Here is a 20,889-nt window from a genome sequence, read left to right as displayed (position 1 = left end):
AACTTTGTCTATCATGTGTATTTGATCTCCTCTCATGTCGCTAATAAAATATCTATCTCATGGTAACGTATCCGTACTCAAATTCGCTTTCACCTCCTCCGCTCCATCAACTCCAATAAATGCCCAATACCCATTCGTCTTTGTAAAGTCTATACCCTCAAGCCTCTCAGGAATCATACCTAGAAGCTCCTCCGCTACTGCATCTCCTTTTGGAGATGTTGTGAAAAACAGTCTGTTCCACTCAACACCCTTCTTTTCCTCTTCCACTCGTCGTCTTCTCTGTGAGTCCTCGATGGCGCTTTTGTGAGCGTACACCTTTTCGATATTTCGTTCTTTGATAGCGTGTGTAACTTTTGACCAAGCGCGTCGTGATTCCCAAGGTGTTTGTTTGTCTATGGGCGCGACACTTAGTGGGGAAATGGGTATCTTGTCGACGTCGAATTCTTCGAGTGTGTTTTTTGATGAATCTTGAATAACTAAGTTGCTAGTCCATTGTCCTGTGATGCGATATAGTGGCTCTTTCTTGTTGTCTGGCGCAAAGACCTCAGCGACCACTTGGTTCTTTTCGCCAAATCCAAAGGCTCGTTTCCCGTAGAAGTCAATTTTTGTCATGTAGCCACTGGAGCTGGTAATGTAACTTGGGCCCTCTAGTTCTGGGTAGGGATTTCCTGTTGTGACTCCCTTGACGAGGATTGTGGGCATGGTCATGAGGTGTGTCTCGTCGTGTTTGTCGTCCTTGATGATCGCATAGCCAGTCTGTCGTACCGCGACACCACTGACCAAACTGAACGATGTTTCTTGTCCCACAAAACCGCGTGATGATATTCCACGCTCTTTGTTGTATATGGAGCATGCTGTTACTGGCGGATGGTGTGATACTTGCTCGACAATTAATTGTGATTGGGAACCAGCCTTGTCCGAGTATGAGCCGAGAAAGAGTTCACCGAGGAATGGATTCAATGGCTTTTTGCCCGCATCTTCTGTATCGGCACCAACGAGTTGTTTCAGGCTGCATACATAATTCTTTGCCAAAAGTAAAGCTCTCACTCCGGCGTCGGGTTCTTCTGAAGGTTGGAGAAAGAGATCATGATGGCATGCCCAAGCGGCTGGGATCTCGATGGCCGATCTCGGGGCTAGAATAAAAGGCGGGGCGGTGACATTGGAGAGATCACCTTTGACAGCAGAGAAATAAGAGAGGACGTCCTTTAGACGGAAGAGATTCCCAGAGTCGGTGCCAATGTCAGCCATTGAAGTTGGTGGTGGTGGTGGTGAAGAAGTAGTTGATGAAGGTGATGTTGATATTGATGCCAAGGAATCAGAAGATTGGTCTGATTCATTTATTAATTGATTCATTTCGAAAGAGAATTGGAGTGTAACACGGCTGTTTTATCAAAAATTGAATTGGTTGTCGATTTTAAAAAGGGAATAACACAGATCAAGAAATGGGTACACGATCGATACTCCAAGATTTGACGTCATGGATATTGGACTGTGTATCGCCCGCTTATAACGGCACAGACAGGGACAGACAACTTGTCGCACTCGGCTAACGACATGCGAATCAACCAATACTTTACTATCTGACCCATAAAACCCTGAAAAGAGTACGCATCACTTTCTGTTCCTGGTCATCATCTCAGGGACAAAAGACATCACTCAGCCTCATACTAACCTGCTTTGTACATGATGGTCTCTCGCACTCGCTTGCCTACGTAGGGTCCTGTGCGATAAGCCACGGCAAGCCATGACAGCCGTCACCGTTTCACAACTTGACGTAGCCACGACGCTGAAACTGTGATATTTGATGCCCGGATAGCCTTTGCTCATTTTGCCATGTCATGGTGAAGATCCCTCGGCTATGTGGAAGTCGAACATGACAAGCGGTAGATCTACTCAACTCCGGAGATGCCCAGAAATATCAATCGCAAAAGAAAAGACCCTTGACTTACCCATGGAGAACCCGGCCAAAATTGCCCGAGACCCACCCAATAAACGTTTAAAGCTCGGTGTTGATAACTGAGCGGAGAGAAGCTGATGATCGTTGCAGGGATGACCAGCTCAGCCACCCTTGAAAATACTCCAATTCAAGGCACAACTGGGCAATGCAGCTGGTAGTAGAGTAATGAATGACAAAAGAAATTGTAATGAGCGAATGGAATTTCCATCCCACAGTTTAATCCTCGCTGTGATTGATGTTGATTCATACCGAGGCTCTCCCCCACCACTTGTTCCTTAGTAGCTTGTATGACAGCAACGCAAGCACTGACGGGGTTCAACGCGTTAATTATTTTCTCGGAATATCCTCAGTGACGCAAAAATACTCATGAGGCGACATGAATAAACTCTCCTGCATTCACAGACGATGTTCTTGACAATCGTGACGCGAATTTATTCAACATGTTGTGATGCAGGGTAGTTGGCGTGCTTCGACATCCCGCAGCTGCTGACTAACCACGAGGATTAATAATAGAACGACCAGCTTGAGACATCACGCAACAGCCAACACCAATTCCCCCGCACCAGAAATAAAGAACGCGCTCTATCGTTAACACAAACACCAAATTATAGACTCTGACAATTTCTCACTTTATTCGTATTTATTACGTGCATAGTATATACCCAACTTCCAAAACAATGGGCGACGCTTCAGTCTTTAAATATCCCTCCCCTCTGACGGGATATGAGGATGCTCCACCATTGCCCAACGACATGGCAGAAGATGGGAAGAGCTATGTCAACCCAGCAGCAAAGAAAAGCGAAGCCTACGAAAAGTTCATAGACCCCTTTGATCAAACTCCACGGGGCGCCTTGTGAGTCATGTTACACGTGTTACGAACAATGACTAACAACAACAACCACAGCGATGTTCACATCTATTATTTCCAAGGGAACAAAGAACAGACCAAATACGCCAAAGAACTCTGGGAGCGCATCAGGCGGGAATGTATGTCTCACCATTCGAACAGTCCATAGACTCTTCTAACATTCATAGTCCCCGAGCTGCGAACCTACAAAGTATGGGATGGACCCATCGGACCTCACCCTGTCGCCATGTTCGAAGTGAATATCTTTACACCCGCACAATTCGGAGCATTCATTCCATGGCTAAATGTCTGGAGAGGACCGCTGTCGGCGCTTGTCCACCCGAACATTATTCCAGAAGAGGGCGTTGATCGCTGGGCGTCGATGAAGAGGGATCATTTGGAGAGGGCGATCTGGATGGGGGAGAGAATTCCCTTGGATCTCAGTCTTTTTAACAATCAGTCATAAAAAGATGCGCCCGAAGAATGATTGCATAAGAAAGGGAGGCGATGTAGAAAATTACAAAAAATTTGAGCTTCTCTAGATTTGAATGTGTCATCCTTGTGCAGGGGCCATGCTAATCTTCTCTGTATTTTTACTGTTTGACCATATTGTCTCCGAAGAGACATTAGGATCGATGTTATTTTAGGTTATAAAGGGTAGGCGGCGCTCATTTTCTAGGCAGCAGCCTCGTTTGGCATCAGGCAGCAGCAGCCTGCTTCAGTGGGACTCTATACTGAGTTTCTGTCGTCACAGGGGCAGTACAACAGTCTTCACACTACTAACAAAGGGCTCCTTGATGCGAAAGAATTATTGATCAATAGATTATCTCTTGTTGTTGTGGAGAGTGAGTATTTGCTTGGTTCTAGATACAGCCGAGTGTGGTCATCAGACCTCCGTCCGCATCTACTTGTGCTCGCCCTCTCCGTTACAGTAAGGAATAGGGTACGTCTCACTGCTGCAAAGACGAATGATACCCTTGACCCACTGAAGGTTTCCATAAGCCTGGCTCTCATAAGAATCCGACACGAATCCCTCCTTGGCATCTCCTGTGCATCCATCGATGACGTTACCCTCAATACGGCGAACATAAGGCTGGCTGACAATGATACCGTGGTGACCCTCGGGGACCGTGAAGGAGAGCGACTGCGTTTGGCTGGAAGACCAGGTCTCGGTGTAGTCGATGCTCAAAGAAGTAGTCAAGATGTCCTTGATCAAAGGAATGCTGAAACTCGCGCCGACTTTGAGGGAGTTGGTGATGGTGTAGCCGTTGGTCACACTGACGGTCGCCTTGGAGCCGCCGAGACTGCTGATGACGGGGGACATGGCGACGTCCCAGTTGACAAACTCCTTGTCGGAAAGGACCTGGATCTCGGTGCTGTCCTCGCAATCGCGGCGCTGGATATCTTTCTTGGCGGAGCCAGCGATGTTCTTGACAGCAGGGGCAGTCTCAAGAGCCTCCAGGTCGGCGGCCTTCATGACCTGAGAAGTTCCATCGGTCTTGAGAACGATGATGTCGTCAGAGGAGAGAATCTTGGGAGCAGCTGCCGCCTGAGAGACGGAAGCGATGCTCAGAAGTGCAAGAATAGTGGCGGGGATCATGATGACTGATGGTGAAATTACTGCGATTAATTGGTGAAGCAGAACAATTGGCTAATGTCAAATAAATGAATGAGTGACTGGTGGTAAAGACCGTGGTGTTCCAAAGAGTGAATGAATGAATGAACGGATACAAGATCTGTGTTGACAAGATAATCTATTCCAAGCGGGACATCTTTATCTTTTCAACATCAACGGTCCACGCTTCGATCAATGCACCCGTTCATCTACCGATATGCCATCCCTGTCAAGACCCTCTGACTCCTAAACGGGCAATGCGTATAACCTCTATCGCGCCGACATCTGACATCTGCCAGTGCAACACTGGCCCATAAACTGAACCAGCTGAGCAAATAGAAGTTGTCATATCCAAGTCTCCACACGGGAAATCGAATTCCGCGTTTCAGTTAAATCCGTCGGATCATGCATTTCGTCCATATGTCAAAATAGAGTTTCTCGCGTGGTTTCATCCCGTCGACGATTTCCCCATTATTCGGATTTGCCGTGCGAGGTATTTCCATATTAAGAACGTGGGATGCGGGAACATGACTAGTGTTCAGACGAAAAGCTGTGCTGATCTCTCGGGATGAGATGGTTGTGACGTTTCAGGTGATAATGCCAAGAATAAGGATCCCTCTATACCGCTTCGTGTTAGTAAATTGCAGTACAGAGCAGGGGAAGTGCGGGTAATGCCGTTCGGCAATTAAATGTCCTTTGATGATGGGATGAGGAGTTTGTGCTTTTAATAACGGCCTTTATCTCTACCAACATCATCAACCACATCGCTTGTTGACTTACACTCTTTTGATCGCCCAGTCACTCTTTTACTGTCCAAACCTGTCGTTACTACTTGAAATAATTCAGTTATTATCTAATCTTCTCAATCTCATCATTCATCATGTTGGCCAAGGTCTTTAGCGTTGTTCTCTTCCTCTCTGTCGCGTAAGCTCCCCAACCTCATATCTGTCGATAAGCTTATTAACAAGCTCACAGTACGGCAAAACTCCACAACAACTGCGCCTGCCACAATGGCGACAGCTACAACTATCGCATGACTATGAATGCATGCACCGTCTACGATGATGCAGACTACAAGGTAAGGAAGCAGCACTTGGCTACAGTATTGAATTAAATTGACCATTCACTTAGTGGGGAGGTGTCAAGTACGACACTCCATCTGGTCGAGTAAGTTAACCTTGTTCCATACAGCAGAATGTTGCTAACCCTGAATAGTGCACCCAAGAAAACGCCGAAGCTCAGATCGCTGGAGACCAGTGGGAGGATGCCTGCAAAGAGGTCGCCGCCAAGGGCTTCCCTTGTGCTGATGGAAAGGGAACTTGCTTCGCCAACCCCAAGGAGGTTCGTGGCCGTTGCTAGAGAATGTAGAATACGAGATATAAGAGGAGATAAATATGAATATTGGAGGTTAAGTGCTGTAAAAGCTACGAATTATCTTGAAATAAAGTCATGTTTACCATGATGGTTAAATACGTGCTAGGATATATGGAAAATAGTCATCAAGGATTGAGAGAAGTGAAATGATTGATGATGATTCGGCGGTGCTTTAAATCTTCAAAAAGAGTAAAGCATCAAGGCCAACAGAACAGAGTTCAACTAGGCCACAAGGTCATATTGAAGACGATGTCAAAAATATGGAAAGAAACATCATTGGCTACCACAATTAAAAAAGTCGCACATGCTTAGATAATATTTTATGTTCATTCAGGAAACTATATACTTGAACGCTGCTATAAAATAGCGTCAGGGAGAAAACCCTTTAGATGCTCTTAAAAACAGCAAGACTTGAAAGAGCCTTTCCAGGCCACGCGAACAGCGTGTTGGAAGGACAAGACGATCCAAGAGCTTGGTTGTTCATCCAAGCAGGCTCCCAATAAAACAATCCCGCTCCACCTCGGACCTTGCTAACAATGCTAGCCACCTTCTGAATAAACTGCGTCTGACCAGCAGCAGAGAAGGGAATATTCTTCATATCGCTAGGGAAGGGCTGCGCGGGAGAAGGGCAAGAAGTCGGCCAGTCAAGCTCACTGACAAAAATCTGCTTGCCCCATTTGTTCGCCATGTTGGTGAGCGAAGTTTCGAGAGCCGAAAAGGTAGCGCCTGATCCGTAAAAGGGGTAGAAAGAAACACCCATGGCATCGAAAGCATCGAGCGCGATTCCCTTCTGGTTGAGCACCTGAGTGTAGAAGTACTCTTGGGTTCCCCAGTCCCAGCCCTTGTCGAGATGGATCATGATCTTGGGCTTGGGGCTAAGACGGGAATCCTTGATGCCGTAGGAAGCAGAGTTGAGAAGACGGCCGATGTTGTAGTACGACTTTGTTGATCCGGTGGGAAAGAGGAGACCAGCAGTGATTTCGTTGCCGATGGAGATGAGAGCGGGGGGGACACCAGCAGCCTGGAAAGCGTTGGAGACATCAAGAGTGTAGTTGTAGAGTCTCCATGCCAAGTCATCGATACCAGTAGGCCATCCGCGAGGAATTGCCTGGTGGCCCGGATCAGCCCAGGTGTCGCTAAAGTGCAGCGTCAGGTAAACACTCATGCCCGCAGCCTTTGCACGCTTGGCAAGCTTGATGTTGTAGTCGAGGTTGTATTCGCCATTGGAAGGGTTTACCCAGACGCGCTGACGGACAGAATTGACGCCATTTGCAGCGAGGATCTGTTCCAGTGGCTGAGCCGTGCCGGCGCTGTTGGTGTATTTGATACCCTTTTGTTCCTCGACAGCGGCAGAAGACCAGTCAACGCCACGGAATTGCAAAGCGAGAGAAACTGAGAGATAGGACAGGAAAACCAAAAGGCGTGTAAGGGTCGCCATCTCGAGCTTAGTTCGCGATGGGCAGCTAGTCTAGGAGGCCTTCCCATTTTCTGGGTTGGAGAAATGCGTCTTCTTAAGTAGCATTGGTATCTGCGCAAGTGCTAATTCGCCGAGTAGTGTGTGATCGTAAACAGGGATTGTCAATTTCCCTCGAATTAGCGCGTGGCGCATCAGCTCGTTGACAATTATCCCGGGGCGGGTTTTAATCCTTAATAGGGATGAAACCCGGCTTCTGGAAGGGGAAATGGAACCTCGGAGTAGAATTACCGTGGATCGATATGTAATAGTAGACACGGAGGTTGAACTGCCGGCTTGGCGGGTTGGCCAATATGGATTTGAAGTAGAGTATATATAGTTGCTTCGGAACGTGGTTCATGAGTTGTTGACTATCTACTGCCATCAATGGGAGCAACTATCGTTTTGGTCTTGAAATACATGTCGGTATGTATGCCTTGTGTGCAAAGGATTCAACGAAACGATTTGGAACTCGTTCGGTAAGCCACTCGTGACAAAGACATTTTATAAACTTCAAAATGCATATGCAGTAGGTCTTGCTCATTGATAACTGCGAAGAGACGATTGCGATCCTCAAATACGTCCTCAAGGATGAGGCCATTGCACCCATTAAGACAGAGCATCGATGTCCAAGAATGGAAATGACAAGGACGTTTAAGCAATCGTTACTACCGCTGTCGATGAAAATAACTGATCTCACGTCTTCTTTCTTTAGGTTTTCGCCTTTGAGGTCAATAGAAAGAACCAACGATTTTTTGTGGGGGATATTGAGAGTGTCGATCATCATTGCGATTGCCGAAACATTATCTGCACAGATGGATGATCTTGCGACCATGAGAGTTTCCGCTATGTCAAATGTCATGAGAGCAAATTCTATCCTCCTCCATAACAAACTCGAGCCGTTGAGGGGCTTCAAAACGTAGCTAAATTCCAAGGTGGTGGTGGGTGGTTCAGTCTAGACGCCATGGGCCGCGGATACACCGGAATGAATGGTACAAAGCGTCAGGTTGAGGTTATAGTATGGTAAATACGAAGGATGTGCCCATATTGACGCAGGTCTAGGTGAATGATAAGTATTGATGGAAAGTAGAGAATATGATCCAGTTTGATGTGAGTTCTTTGAAGATGTGGTTCTTGCTAAGGTGTATAGACATTCACTCTGTCCTCTTATATTGACTAAGAACGTCTCATTTAGAATAGCGCTGATTACTACACCTGACTCCTGGAAGAAATTCTAGCAGTGGTGAAACATGTAAATGACAGTAAATCGATAAACTCCAATAGTAAAATATGGCAAGCTAATACGAAGTGCTTATTGGCACTGTTTACCGAAAGATATGGAGTCATTATGATTGATCCAGCTGACTCCAGACGTATAAATGTTACTCAATGCAGACTTCATCCAGCGCATACAAGTAATATACCGGAACAAACGGCAAGGAAGACACTTTATGTGATACTCATGAGCGACTGTTATCGATTGTCAAGACTTCTAGTCCTGTAGTATTTATGGCGAGACTCAACAGAACATATGGGATACCGGCCAAAGCTTTGGCCTGAAACTCCGGGCCAATAGCCACCCACCACTTACACGGCAGTAGCACAGCTGACTGCTCACTTGTCATAGCGCTGTTAAGGCCAGCCTCATGGGTACTATGCTTCAGAAATAATGGTCCAGAACTTCAACAATGAGTGATAGCTATCGCAGAGACGACATGAGCTTTTCAGTCTTAGAGGATTCATTGTAGGACGTGATGAAGCTTCTAGCCTACACGGAAGAGTATAAATGAGTACTGACTCCTTGGGCTCATGAAGAGGGACAGAAACCACCTCAGGAACGGGTTTATGGTGGCAATTAAACCAGGTAATAAAAAGGATGTTTTAAGGATCTTGGCATAAACATCCTTTCTATTGGTGGAATACATTTACAGCGTCAATTTAACCGGGATTTCCATCTCGACACCAAATCTGGAAAGGCGCGAGGTTTCAAGTCCGCTCTATCCCCACTGAAACATCCCACGATCGGTTATTACACCTGGTTAAAATCACCATTTTACCCTCTGATCGAATGAGGAGATGGGTCGTTCTCGAAAAAGAAATCATGTTGCATCCTATTTCGCGGGGACTGCAGCCAAAAGTACCCCCCGGCATATGACAAAATAGCCGGATTGGTACCCTTACACCGATGCTGCAACAACAACTCATGGAATTGTGTGGAGATGGACATGCCTGCCCCGGAATCCAAAGACAGGGACTTAGATCTATGCCCAGTTTCAGACTTTGAGTACCGTGGGAAGCACGGCAGCGGAGGATACAGGTCCGCACTTCTTGGAGCAAAGTCACCCGACAGACAAGACCCATGTCTTTGCTCGTTTCGTTACATAGGCTATGGATTCTAGAATAAATAAGACCATCTCGTCTCGCCTCTCTCTACTATTCTCTTGGCACGTCATTCTTACCTTCGTTCCTGGCTTACAACATGAAGCTATCATCCATCCTCAGCGTCTGGGTCTTCACCCTCATCAGCACCGTCTTCGGTGCCGAACTTGTCCCCCGATCCACCCTCAAGGAAGTCACCGGCTATGGCAACAACCCCACAGGAACTCGCATGTTCCTCTACGTCCCCAAGAACCTGAAGGCGAACCCTGCTGTGGTCGTCGGTCTTCACTATTGTACCGGTACTGCTCAGGCTTACTACCAGAGCAACAAGTGGGCTTCCAATGCTGAGAAGTACGGCTTCATTGTCATCTACCCTCAGACTCCTTACACTCCTGGTAACTGCTGGGATGTCTCCTCCAAGATGACCTTGACCCACGAGGGTGGTGGTTGCAGCACCTCTGTTGCCAACATGGTCAAGCATGTTCTCAAGAACTACAGTGGTGACTCCAAGAGAGTCTTTGTCACTGGTGACTCTTCCGGTGCTATGATGACTGTGAGTGACACTGAAACACAACTATAAGACATAAACTAACAACATCAGAACGTCATGGCCGCTACCTACCCCGACATCTTCGCCGCTGCCATTGTCTACGCTGGTGTCCCCGCTGGCTGCTTCATGAGCCAGGCTAACCAAGCCGCTGCTTGGAACTCGACCTGCTCTCAGGGCCAGTCCCGCTACACTCAGCAGCAGTGGGCCAACGTTGTCAAGAACATGTACCCTGGCTACAACGGCCCTCGCCCCAAGATGCAGATCTACCACGGAACTGCCGACCCCACTCTCAACGTCCAGAACTACTACGAGGAAATCAAGCAGTGGACCGGTGTCTTTGGCTACTCTGCTACCCCCAAGTCTACTACCAACAACTTCCCTCGCAGCCCCTACAAGCGAGAGGTCTTTGGTGATAAGCTCGAGGTATGTGAAGTGGATTGTGAAAGAAAGATAAATACTGACCCTTTTTTAGACCTTCTTGGGTACCGGTGTTACTCACGCCGTTGACCACTTCCCCGATGAGGATCTCAAGTTCTTTGGTCTTGTTGTAAGATATAACCCGATCCCAGCTACAATCTGACTACTGACATCAGCAATAGTAAACCATCTGCTAAAAGCGAACTTGCTTCGATGCGAACGATCCGGAGCCATACTTTTGATGCTCGGAATTCTGGAACATACTATTCTGTATATTGACTTTCTATGAACCATAGTTATCAAGATTGTATATAAAAACAATACCGAATCCACACATACAACTGTTTTATTGGTCATATAGTGATTGACTCGTGAGCGAATTGGCAACTTGAAAGGAAATGGAACAATAAAAATCATTGATGATTCGGCCAAACCATCAGAGTACATGATGATAAACACTCAATAGATCTTCAGATGTGATAATGTAGATTGGTAATTGACAAAGCAAAGCAATAGCGATGGAACTGACAATCAATTTGAAAGAAAAATGAAGTCTAATTATAACAGAACATGAATCAACAGAGACGAAACTACTCCCATCTACAGAGTTTTGGTGGCACCAGGCGCAATAACTTCCAGTTTTCCCAGCAGCTCCTTGTACAATGCACCCTGTATCTTAGTACCCATCTTGTTGGTGACATGGCAAGCAGGTCTATAGTTCGTTAGCTCCAGAACACAAATTCCGACAAGTTGACTTACTCATGAATCTGACAGTTATTCATGTACTTCCCATTACTCTCAGGACCAGCAAGAACACCAGCGACAAGAGCGCGACTACCCATCTCTCCACTCCGAGCCAAAAAGTCTGGAGGTGCAACATCTTCCTTTTCCCGCATCAAGCCAGACTTGCAGTAGCTGGGGTTCGGGGTGTTGATAATCACACTGTTCTTCTCGGAGGTGTCTAGACGAGAGGCGATTTCTCGTGTGAGATAAAGAACCATGAGCTTGGAGACGTAGTATCGAGCTGCCATGTTGGACTTGACTGGGTCGTTGAGGCGTGAAAAGATGGGCCCGGCCTTTTCGTCGGGGACAAGTTCTTTGGTGGGAGCCCAGTAGTGCGTCGCCGAGTTGGGGATGATGAATTTGCCCGGAAAAGACGACTTGCGAAGTTTTGGAAGTAAAAGAAAGAAGAGGAGGAAAGTTGAGATGACGTTGACGGTGATGGTACGTTCGTTATCCTCAGCAGTGGTAAACTCATCAGAAGTTGCAAGACCAGCATTGGCAAGCACAACATCAAGACTAGGCAACGTGCTTGCTCTCTTGGCGAATGCCTTGATGGACTCATAGTCTGCCATGTCAAGAAACCAGACTTCAATTGACTCAGGCTCTCGCTTTGTCAACTTCAATAACTCCCGACGAGCTTCTTCACCTTTGTCGAGGCTGCGAACAGCCATGATAAGCTTGCCCAAACCAAGGCGAAGAAGATGTTGACTAGCTTCAAAACCTAGTCCTGTGTTTGATCCAGACACTATCATGACTTTATCGGATAGATCATGCTTTGTTTCTGGGTATGGAAGCGTGACAAATAGGTTGGAGTAAAGGGTGGAACTGATGCCGTAGACACTTGAGATGACTGTCATGACCATGATTGCTGGCTGATATTGATTGTGGTAAGTTTTGAGTGATAGTAGGAGATAGTAGACTGATGATGTTGTATTGAAACATATTTGCCAACATAGTCTTGCTGTTTATATATATCATTTCTATTCCGAAATCTCCATGTCTAAGAGCGGATTTAATAACGCCGCTGACACCAACAGCCAATCATCTGTCAGCGGGGATATTAAATCCACATTCTTAGTCCGTCGCGGATCTTGCTTATCTCCCTTTCATTCCAAGCATAATCTCTCTGACCTCCATCCAAATAAAGGAAATATGTCTGGAACAGGTACTAGTAAGCCCTGAAACTAAGGGTACGATGAGGATACTGACTGTCATAGCCAAAGTTGAGAAACGCAATCGACCTCCCAAGTCTTGCGAGCCCTGTCGAACACGAAAGTATGCCTCGTCATGGCTTCTGGCAGAGTGAAACATTGCTGATTGAACAAGGTTAAAGTGTAACAGGAACCTGCCCTGCTACTCGTGTATCAGAAGAAACAAGCAGTCTATATGTCACTATGCCTCCAATGCTGACAGAAATGAGCGACGCGTGGAGAAAGGCACTTCAATTACTGAACGGCTCAAGCATTTGGAAGGGTTACTGACCATCGTGGCTCAACAACGAGATCCTATGGCATCGCTCAGCATCAGTGATGAAGGGTCGAGGGGTGCAGATGGTGGTGCTTCTCTCTTTACCCCCGGCTCTATCGAGTCTGGAGGCGGTAGTGGAGCCAAAGACAGCAGCAAAGCCATACCCCAAGGACCAGTAGGCCATCTCGACTCAAGCCATTGGTCTTCTATATTGGAGAATATCAAGGCCATTCGAGAGGAATTTCCTAGTGAGAGCCCTCAAGAGAAAGGAGAGGCCTCACCCAGCAATTCATCTGGTGTCAGTCCCGAACAACTTGGGAGGATGAGTCCAGACTTGGATTTTGGCTCTACCAAAGGAACAAGTGATGACAGTATTCTGGCGGCTTTGCCTCCGAGACAGGTCTGCGATACCTTGATATCCATGTTCTTCAGATGGCATTATACTATGATGCGTATGTCGAAATGTTCCCTCGGGTGACACCTGGACTAACGATGTGGTATTAGCAATATTGCATCCTGTCAAGTTCCAACGCGAGGTACGCAATTTAGTGAAGTTGTATTCAACACCGCTGACGGGTAATTCTATTTAGTACGAAAAGTTTTGGAACTCACCAAGGCACACCTCCAACACGTGGACTGCTTTGCTCTTCGCGCTCCTAAGTTTATCAACAGGCGTATACGAAGCATCAGGCATGGTCCTCAACTCGCCTGTCCCACTTCCATCTAGCAAAGATTTATCCACCAAGACCCAGCAACGTCTTCTTCTCGGGGACTACGTCTCATCCAACGAACATGCCGTTGAAGCCATGCTCTTGCACCTCGTCGGCTGCTGGCTTCGTTCAAAAGCATCTGATACTAATCTTTGGTTCCTCATGGGAAGAGTGGTACAGCTTGCGATAAGCAAAGGCTACCATCGCGACTCATCCAAGGTACCAAACTCGAACATATCTGCATTCGCTGGTGAGATGCGACGCCGGGTTTGGGTTTGTATATATCAGCTTGATGCGCTTATGTCATTCCAGCTAGGTCTTCCTAGTATGGTACCGTCAGACTCTTGTGATACAGAGCTCCCCAGAAACCTGGACCAGAACCAGCTACACCCGGAAATCAAAGAGCTACCGCCATCTAGACCTCTGTCAGAGAACACTACAATTCTTTACTCTATCGTCAAAGCATCGGTTATGGCTAAGTTCAAGGAAGTTGTCAAGCACACGCGATCTCCCGCTTCGCCATCCCACGAAACCACGGTCACTCTTGACGCGGAGGTCTGCCAAGTTTATACGAACATCCCTGATCACTTCAAGTACAAGCCTCTTACGGACTTTCTAACCGAGGAGGTGAGTGTGATCTTGACAAGAACGACGCTTGAGCTTTTACACTTGAAGAGTATTATTGTCCTTCATCGTGAGCATCTGATGCATCGACATGATAGCCGTTCTGAGTTTTCAAGGAATGCCTGTCTCGAAGCAGCTGGGAGACTCTTGGAGAGACAAGCAGAAATGGACAGGGTTACGGCGATAGGTGGCCAACTTCATGATTTGAAGTGGATGATCACGACCTTGACACTCAGCGACTTTACTTTGGCGGCCATGGTGATCTGCTTAGATCTCACAGTGGCTATCCGACAGGATGAATATTCTCCACTTAAACTATCTGCTTGTCAGGAAGTGCAGAAGTATTTGGAAATTATTCGAAACGCTCACAAGATCTGGGTCAGTGCTGCAGAGACGTGCTCCGACGCACGTATAGTTGCTCATGCCTTGGCCTCTACAATGGAGCGTGTGGACGACTTTCTGAGTACATGGACTCTACCAACAGATACAGAATCATGGCAGACTCTAGATGCAGAGTCGTCTGGTAGCCTGACCACTGATTCGTTATACCAGATGAACGATCTGGATATGATGGACAGTATTGATTGGGTATGTTGAACTTTACCTTCATACTTTTTACTGTATGCATAAGACTAATTTCTCGATTTAGACTTTCATCGACAATCAGTTCCAGGATCCGAATGTTAATGAAATCGACCTTGACATGTGGCTCATGGATACAGTTGGACCTGTATAAACAATTGGACAGGATAATAAGGAAGGTCTGCCGATGGATACGCATAAGTTAGTTCAGCAATGTTCTGGTAGTTTCCTATATGAACGTACATATAAAAACGCAAATGCGAGCACACAGTAACACCTCATTACACAATTGTTGCCACACGATGTGATGTTGCCACGGCCCGGCCCTCGCTTGGACAAACTGACCAAATTGATAGCGGCGCATAATTTCCGATGCAGTCTTCTCAGGTGCCAATGGATTCTCGTTGTCCGAACGCAAATACGGAGAGCGAATGATAGTAGTTACAGTCGCATATGCCAAGCTACGGCTGAATGGATAGGCCGGGCCGGGAGCTCATAGTTAGAGCTTATCTGCATAGCCCCCACCCTGGAAAGAGGCAGGCAAGAGTCCAGTCTCATTATGGCTGCGACAGTGGATGGGGAAAGACGGGCTTGGGAAGTGTAGTGGCCAAATTTGGCATGTTTGTGTTTATGATTTTCGCCATCCTTTCATCCTCAGTGGTTCGCGGTGATTCCTGGATGAAGAAGGTCGTGGTGCTGTGAACTTGGCACATCAAGATATATTGATTGGTAACTTGGCATAAGCCAACATATTCTCTGAGCAGCTTGGCAAACAAGAATAGTCATATCCGCCGGTTGAGCTCAGGATGGATACCTACAATTCACCGACACTGGTACTGAGAAGTGTGGTTCAAACTCGAGAGTTGTGTGTCTGCAGCGAAAAGGATAATGTCGGATAATTTCGACGTTGCTGCAGGACCAGGAAGATATACGAGAAAGCCAGCGGGTGGTATATCACGAAGGAGAGGCTAATTGCAGACTTTTGCCAACAGTGTGCACAGCACAAAGAAACTGGGAAGGGGGGAAAGGTATAAATTGACAGTCATCCGACGACGTTGGTGAAAATATTAAATTTGAAGACCAAGTTCACTTACTCAAAACCTATCATTCGCAACTTCCTTACATATACCTAAAGTTTCATTGCAAATACCAATATGCTCTTCACATATCTTCTCCCTAGTCTTCTCGTTACTTCTGCAGTAGCCCTCCCAGTCGCGGACATTGGTGAATCCGAGGACAACCTCGTACTCTTCAAGCGTGATGATATCCTCAGTGCGCGCGATATTGAGCTCGCCAACATCCACGGTGTTGACCTTACTGAGAGTAAGACCCTCTTGATTACTTTGCGAACTGATGCTGATCAACTTTTCCTGGTCGACAGTGTATAAGCACTCAATGATCAAACGAGACGATGGAGACCACATCGTTGTTTGGGTTGCCCGTGACTTCATTGAGGCCAACGATGAGCAGGGCGTTAGCAAACGCCAATCTGCCCGCCCCGGTACCAAGAGTGACTTCACTTCTGACAACAAGGCCGACTATTGCCGCGATCACACAAGGCATGACCAAACAGGTCCAAACGGGCCATACTCTGGTGGCGTCCAGGCCATGTATGACTGGGCTCGTAACCACTCAGGTGGCAGATGGCCTCTTACTTCCAGCTGGAAGAACCTCGTCCTCGCCGGCTCAAACAGTGGAGCCAACGCTCTCTATAAGGCCAAGACCACTGGCGGTGAGACCAGTATCGGCACTAAAGATGTGCGAAACGACGCGGACTGGACTCGGAATAGGGCTCGTGAATTCAGTGGCCGCGGATGGAGGGCTTCTTCCAAAGGCGGGGAGACTTGCGGTTTGCAGGTGCGCATCAACTACGAAATCGTCAAGACTGATTATAAGCTCTGAGATATTGGCGGCAATAACAGTGGTGGATGAGCTCCTTTTATGCACCTACGAGCCCGTCTCTGGGATATTGTATCGACACACTGGGAGAGTTAGTCTCTAAATACTGTTGTGTATCTGGTATATATGTGGCAATGAGAAGACGTTACGTGTTGATGAGTATGAAGAATTTCAGCGATATGGGATGTAATTCTCTTTAGTCGGCGTGTTGAAAAGTGGTCATGTTATAGCAAACATGAGTACGAAACATGTTATCGAAGATCCCCTGTTGTGATAAAATGGCGAAAATGTCCGGGGATCTTCTTTACAAAGGTATGGAGTGATGTATTCGACAAATGGAAACTACGTAACGTATGGCAGAGAATCCTTTATTGAAGTATATAGACGTTAATATTGAGGATTACCCTGATACCTTGTTGCTGCAGGATATCCAAGACGACCGGATAAAAAATGCTGGTCGGGCCAACGGGCCTATATTTTACCGAAGTGATACATGATGTACGCCATGCACGCGGATAATGGATACTTACCTCTCAAGCATCGTGTTTACACCATGTCTCAATCTGGACGCACCCAGCGGCAACCACCAAAGCCGAGCCCCCTTCTAGAGGACTTTGAAAGGTGGTGTCGGGTTGTGAAGGAGAAGCCATTCCTCGACGAGAAACCAATGAGCGATACTGCGGCCGCTTGTGCCTGGCAAGATTTCAAGCGTCCTCTACTAGGGCGTTTTACACGTCATGAAAGAGTAGACTTCATCGAACTGCTCGGATACGGGGAAGACGGTATCGTCTGGAAAGTCAACATCGGCAGTCAAGCATGCGCGCTTAAAGTGGTAAGAAACTTTGTCGAATACATCACATGTCACTGATGGTCAAGTTTTGGGACAACAAACCACTCGAAGGGACAAAATACTGGGCGGTCCAACGGGAATGCCAAAATGCGTCGCTCCTCACCAAGATGCGATACGTGATCAACAATTCATCCGACCCTATCTGGTTGCATCCAAACCCGACAACATTCCGCGAGGCAGCCTCTAATCTCCACGCCTTCTCCGACGAGGGTCGAAGCCGACAGCTGTATCGAAAGATGCCTGGCGCAGTGGAATACAATACCGCACCTCGTCTGAGAGAATGCTATGGTTGGGCACGGATTAGTGGTAGGGAGCTTTGTGCGATACCTGCACATCTGCGTCCTCCCGAGATGAGGTCGGGTAACCAAGTGCGCAATTTTTGGCCGACTGAAGAGTACTATGCCATCTTGTACGAATATGTGTTCAGTAGCGGCGCAGGGCTGGATGTTGATGTCGTGCAAGCGCAGCTGGATTTCCTTTGGCTTGGTGGGTGGTGTTTTCTGGATTTGCAACCAGCAAATTGGGGAGGTGTCGGCATACTGCTTGATATGGCAGATCCTATATGCCTATGGCATGCTGGATGGTTCAAAAGTCGGTACGGGAAAAGGTATGCGAGAGAATTGACAGAAGTGCCTGCAAATCACGACCCGCTGAGGACGATAGCTCAATAGGTAGGTAGTTTTCCTTTATTTTTCCTCGTTTCATTTGTCTCAGTTTTGATGAACCAACGATTGATTTTGTATGAACTGGAAGCTCTGCCAAATCAATCATTCTTTACTTTTATTATGCTCCGGCACCATGTCAAAGCCCAACGAACAGCAGTCACAAGAATAATGCCAGGAACTCAGTATCATAACGCAGGTAATTCACATGAACAATTTAAGTGATGCTGTTGAAAGAGTCTTTGCATTAATGTTACTAAATGCGTGCCCTGAAAGCGGTAATGACTGTCAGACACATATCTTCTACGGTAAAATGTGTCCTAAAACTGAGCTGGTTGAAAGTAAAATTCCTGGAGAATCATGCCCTCTCCATAAGCCTTTATCACAGGCTTTTTCCAAAAAGGTGTTTACAGAAACACCGAGAGGTCAGGAGTATCCCAGGGGATCTCAATATCAACAGCCTCAGCGACGAGCTTCTCAAGAGCAGGAAGCTTGTCGAGACGGTACTTGGTGGCAACATACTCGTGCCCAAAGCCAAGCATGCACTGGAACAGCTTGCCCAGAGGAGTGATGCCGTTTCGCTCACCAATGCCCAGGACGGTAGTGTCGATGTGGGTGGCTCCAGCTTCGAGAGCGGTGTACGCGTTGGAAGTGGCGCAGCCAGTGTCGTTGTGGAAGTGAGTCTCAATGTCACATCCAATCATCTGTCGCAGCGTAGAGACCTTGTCATAGACCTCGCGCCAGGAGGCGCCTCCAACGGTGTCGGCGATTCCCACGCGGTGAGCACCGAGACGGTCCATGAGGGAGTACAGCTTGAGGATCTCGCTAAAGTCGGAGCGGAACGAGTCTTCGCCCGAGAAGCGGACCTCGAGGCCGTGGGCTTGGGTGAATTCGATGACCTCCTTGGCCTTTGCGGCAATCCAGTCGAGGTCCTTGCCGTGGGAGTGCTTCATGAGCTGGGCCGAAGTGCCAATGCACATGTTGATGCCGTCGACGCCTGTTTCAACGGCGATGCGAGCGTCGTCCATGTTGCATCGGATGTGGACCAGGACCTTTGCCTTGAGACCCATCTTGCAAATGGCTTGGGCATCGGCCTTGGACTGTGGGGAGGAAGCAGGTGACGTCAATTCGAGCTGGGTGTGTTAGCTGAGAGTTTAGTTATGAGTGGGTGTTGGGTGTTCGTACGTATTCAACACCAATGTCGTCGAGGGCCTTTGCAATCTTCATCTTGGTCTCGGTGGTGAAGTAGGCAGTGGCAAACTGCTCTCCCTCGCGCAGGGTGGTGTCGATGATCTTGAAGTTGGAGAGACTACCAGAGCTTCGCATGGAGGTAGCTACAGAGCCAGCTGTACCATCGAGACTGGCGAGACTGTCGCCAAGGGAGCTTGCATCGTCGGATTCGTTATCGTTGTCGTTGTTGTAGGTCTCGACGTCTGTTAGGGAGGCTCCCAGGGCTGGGATGTTTGTTAGTGATGTATGGCAAACCAAGGTGTTGGATTGTCTTACTGATGCCATCGTCGACTCTCTGAGCCTCAGCAACCCCACCTCCCCCATTGGCACCAGAGCTGCTGCTGCTGGCGCCCTGGCCCATGGTGTGGCTAGTATGGTGACCCACGCTATTCGCTCCGCAGCTATTGTCGCCGCTGTTGCTACTAGCAGCACCTTCGCCCATGGTGTGGCTGGTGTGGTGGGAGATGGGGTTGTTGGCTGTCTGCATTGTGTCTGCCTTAGCATTCAGTCGATGCAGGGTATCTGACTATGTGTTGTTTCTGTTCTGGTAACGTGTTTGCTTGTTTGTGTGTTGTGGAGGTGAGAGAGAGGCGGCTAGCTTGGACTTATGTACCGCTTGAGAGATGGGAAAAAAAACTACCTACCCTTAGTCAGGAACTTGCTGTGACATAGTGACTCAAGAAAAAACTGGCCGAAGGTCGGATCTAGATGATGAGGCCCCTCTTTGGGCGGGGTATTGCAGGGGAAGCAAACCTTTTCACTGGCTAGAGAGTGCTCGGTTAAGCCATAGTATCTCGATCAAGCTAGATTGATTTACACAGCTTCTTCCTCTTCCGCTGTCATGACGAGGCGGAATAGCGGTAAGTAAGCCGCCTCGTAATGACTAAGCCTACGTGGCCAATCACTCAATGACGTCTTTGTCAAAGAGCAAAGAGTAACGAGGTTGGCTTCGTTGGTGAGACATAGACATACAGGCACAGGAATCCAACCACCCACCACAAGGCATTTCCGACTTTGCTCCCTGTCAACTCGTCGTAAATTGTCAAAACGTTGTGTAGAATCGATATCAACAGTCGTATTCGTTGTGTTTTAATAGTCTCCTACGCGTCCATCGTCGTTCTCTCTAACTTCAAAACTTGTGATATCAGGGCCAGATGAGTGGTAAGCAACCCAAGCTTTGCGTTCGTTGTCCATTCTCCTGCGGATATGCGAATGATGATTGCACTTAAGTCAATAATGAAAATAAGCATCATGAGCGGCAAGGTTTCCATGGTGAGATGTGGTGTTGGGTACTTTGATAAGTAAATGATTTAAAAGAAAGATAGCTTCAATGACTGGGGAGATGCAGCTTACTCTTTATACCTCATAATTTTCACTAGACCTGTGGCTGCGAATTGAGTCATATGTTGGTTCTTGTTGGTCCGCGACTGTTTTGCAGTAAATACAGGGATGACATGGAATAATCCGGATCTCACGGCTTCTACTACTTC

General features: G+C 47.5%; 11 protein-coding genes across 11 annotated transcripts; 6 read left to right on the top strand and 5 right to left on the bottom strand.

The window, feature by feature from the left end:
* Window positions 1-57: 57 nt before the first annotated feature.
* On the bottom strand, window positions 58-1,248 carry FGSG_11044 (uncharacterized protein; the record flags this gene model as incomplete). The annotated part of the gene is made up of 1 exon (XM_011327013.1): window positions 58-1,248. One exon carries the CDS (start codon window positions 1,246-1,248, stop codon window positions 58-60), a length of 1,191 nt encoding a protein of 396 aa, XP_011325315.1.
* A 1,319-nt stretch (window positions 1,249-2,567) lies between these two features.
* On the top strand, window positions 2,568-3,304 carry FGSG_11045 (uncharacterized protein). The gene is made up of 3 exons (XM_011327012.1): window positions 2,568-2,810; window positions 2,862-2,944; window positions 2,993-3,304. Exons 1-3 carry the CDS (start codon window positions 2,635-2,637, stop codon window positions 3,268-3,270), a joined length of 537 nt encoding a protein of 178 aa, XP_011325314.1. The 5' UTR covers window positions 2,568-2,634; the 3' UTR covers window positions 3,271-3,304.
* A 404-nt stretch (window positions 3,305-3,708) lies between these two features.
* Window positions 3,709-4,404, bottom strand: FGSG_11046 (uncharacterized protein; the record flags this gene model as incomplete). The annotated part of the gene is made up of 1 exon (XM_011327011.1): window positions 3,709-4,404. One exon carries the CDS (start codon window positions 4,402-4,404, stop codon window positions 3,709-3,711), a length of 696 nt encoding a protein of 231 aa, XP_011325313.1.
* An 895-nt stretch (window positions 4,405-5,299) lies between these two features.
* Window positions 5,300-5,778, top strand: FGSG_11047 (uncharacterized protein; the record flags this gene model as incomplete). Its single annotated transcript, XM_011327010.1, has 4 exons — window positions 5,300-5,343; window positions 5,395-5,497; window positions 5,551-5,586; window positions 5,635-5,778. 4 exons carry the CDS (start codon window positions 5,300-5,302, stop codon window positions 5,776-5,778), a joined length of 327 nt encoding a protein of 108 aa, XP_011325312.1.
* Window positions 5,779-6,178: 400 nt separating this feature from the next.
* FGSG_11048 (arabinogalactan endo-1,4-beta-galactosidase) lies at window positions 6,179-7,231 on the bottom strand (the record flags this gene model as incomplete). Its single annotated transcript, XM_011327009.1, has 1 exon — window positions 6,179-7,231. One exon carries the CDS (start codon window positions 7,229-7,231, stop codon window positions 6,179-6,181), a length of 1,053 nt encoding a protein of 350 aa, XP_011325311.1.
* Window positions 7,232-9,725: 2,494 nt separating this feature from the next.
* On the top strand, window positions 9,726-10,755 carry FGSG_11049 (acetylxylan esterase 1 precursor; the record flags this gene model as incomplete). Its single annotated transcript, XM_011327008.1, has 3 exons — window positions 9,726-10,178; window positions 10,227-10,598; window positions 10,648-10,755. The coding sequence occupies 3 exons, from the start codon at window positions 9,726-9,728 to the stop codon at window positions 10,753-10,755; spliced, it is 933 nt and encodes a 310-aa protein (XP_011325310.1).
* A 437-nt stretch (window positions 10,756-11,192) lies between these two features.
* On the bottom strand, window positions 11,193-12,238 carry FGSG_11050 (uncharacterized protein; the record flags this gene model as incomplete). The annotated part of the gene is made up of 2 exons (XM_011327007.1): window positions 11,193-11,304; window positions 11,352-12,238. The coding sequence occupies 2 exons, from the start codon at window positions 12,236-12,238 to the stop codon at window positions 11,193-11,195; spliced, it is 999 nt and encodes a 332-aa protein (XP_011325309.1).
* Window positions 12,239-12,527: 289 nt separating this feature from the next.
* On the top strand, window positions 12,528-14,912 carry FGSG_11051 (uncharacterized protein; the record flags this gene model as incomplete). Its single annotated transcript, XM_011327006.1, has 6 exons — window positions 12,528-12,540; window positions 12,593-12,650; window positions 12,744-13,294; window positions 13,347-13,378; window positions 13,433-14,764; window positions 14,826-14,912. The coding sequence occupies 6 exons, from the start codon at window positions 12,528-12,530 to the stop codon at window positions 14,910-14,912; spliced, it is 2,073 nt and encodes a 690-aa protein (XP_011325308.1).
* Window positions 14,913-15,912: 1,000 nt separating this feature from the next.
* FGSG_11052 (uncharacterized protein) lies at window positions 15,913-16,660 on the top strand (the record flags this gene model as incomplete). Its single annotated transcript, XM_011327005.1, has 2 exons — window positions 15,913-16,081; window positions 16,140-16,660. 2 exons carry the CDS (start codon window positions 15,913-15,915, stop codon window positions 16,658-16,660), a joined length of 690 nt encoding a protein of 229 aa, XP_011325307.1.
* A 550-nt stretch (window positions 16,661-17,210) lies between these two features.
* FGSG_11053 (uncharacterized protein) lies at window positions 17,211-18,178 on the top strand (the record flags this gene model as incomplete). The annotated part of the gene is made up of 2 exons (XM_011327004.1): window positions 17,211-17,489; window positions 17,534-18,178. The coding sequence occupies 2 exons, from the start codon at window positions 17,211-17,213 to the stop codon at window positions 18,176-18,178; spliced, it is 924 nt and encodes a 307-aa protein (XP_011325306.1).
* Window positions 18,179-18,443: 265 nt separating this feature from the next.
* On the bottom strand, window positions 18,444-19,886 carry FGSG_11054 (homocitrate synthase; the record flags this gene model as incomplete). The annotated part of the gene is made up of 3 exons (XM_011327003.1): window positions 18,444-19,302; window positions 19,355-19,623; window positions 19,676-19,886. The coding sequence occupies 3 exons, from the start codon at window positions 19,884-19,886 to the stop codon at window positions 18,577-18,579; spliced, it is 1,206 nt and encodes a 401-aa protein (XP_011325305.1). The 3' UTR covers window positions 18,444-18,576.
* Window positions 19,887-20,889: the final 1,003 nt, after the last annotated feature.

Source organism: Fusarium graminearum, chromosome 3 (assembly GCF_000240135.3).
Source record: "Fusarium graminearum PH-1 chromosome 3, whole genome shotgun sequence".
Taxonomy (NCBI): domain Eukaryota; kingdom Fungi; phylum Ascomycota; class Sordariomycetes; order Hypocreales; family Nectriaceae; genus Fusarium; species Fusarium graminearum.
The sequence above is the reverse complement of the archived record's forward strand: the minus strand, read 5'-3'. Positions and strand labels throughout refer to the sequence as shown.

Bases quoted from the DNA above. Each gene is read 5' to 3' on its own strand.
- FGSG_11045 (XM_011327012.1), top strand. From the start codon at position 2,635: ATGGGCGACGCTTCAGTCTTTAAATATCCCTCCCCTCTGACGGGATAT. The intron at 2,811-2,861 runs GTGAGTCATGTT...CAACAACCACAG, and splicing joins CAAACTCCACGGGGCGCCTT to CGATGTTCACATCTATTATT. The intron at 2,945-2,992 runs GTATGTCTCACC...TAACATTCATAG, and splicing joins GGAGCGCATCAGGCGGGAAT to TCCCCGAGCTGCGAACCTAC.